Source organism: Diaphorina citri, unplaced genomic scaffold (assembly GCF_000475195.1).
Source record: "Diaphorina citri unplaced genomic scaffold, Diaci psyllid genome assembly version 1.1 scaffold107367, whole genome shotgun sequence".
Lineage (NCBI taxonomy): Eukaryota > Metazoa > Arthropoda > Insecta > Hemiptera > Psyllidae > Diaphorina > Diaphorina citri.
Genome location: NW_007484316.1, coordinates 1 through 292, shown reverse-complemented (window position 1 = coordinate 292; position 292 = coordinate 1). Strand labels below are relative to the sequence as shown.

At 38.7% G+C, this 292-nt stretch overlaps 1 protein-coding gene across 1 annotated transcript; it reads left to right on the top strand.

The window, feature by feature from the left end:
- Window positions 1-4: 4 nt before the first annotated feature.
- On the top strand, window positions 5-286 carry LOC108254454 (GATOR complex protein NPRL3; the record flags this gene model as incomplete). The annotated part of the gene is made up of 1 exon (XM_017449440.2): window positions 5-286. A coding segment is annotated over one exon (282 nt), but the record flags the coding sequence as incomplete, so codon positions are not given.
- Window positions 287-292: the final 6 nt, after the last annotated feature.

Below are 292 nucleotides of genomic sequence, written 5' to 3'. Positions count from 1 at the left end.
AATAAATGAAGTCAGATTTGTCGGACATCCTACCCTAGTACAATCCGATATCAAGGACAAAGATTCTAATGCTACACTAATCAATATTGTGTTTGCATTGCATGCAGTGGCTAGACCTTCTATTGTAAAGTGTTACTATGATCTCAGCAAAAGACTTGGCAAAGCTTTGAAGTATGAAGAAGAGAGATACAATTATGTTACAAACGAGATAAAAGCCCTACAAGCTGCCCATGATATTGTTCTGTCAAGTCTAGAGGAAGGAGACAGGATGAGTGCATCAGGATATGAGCTC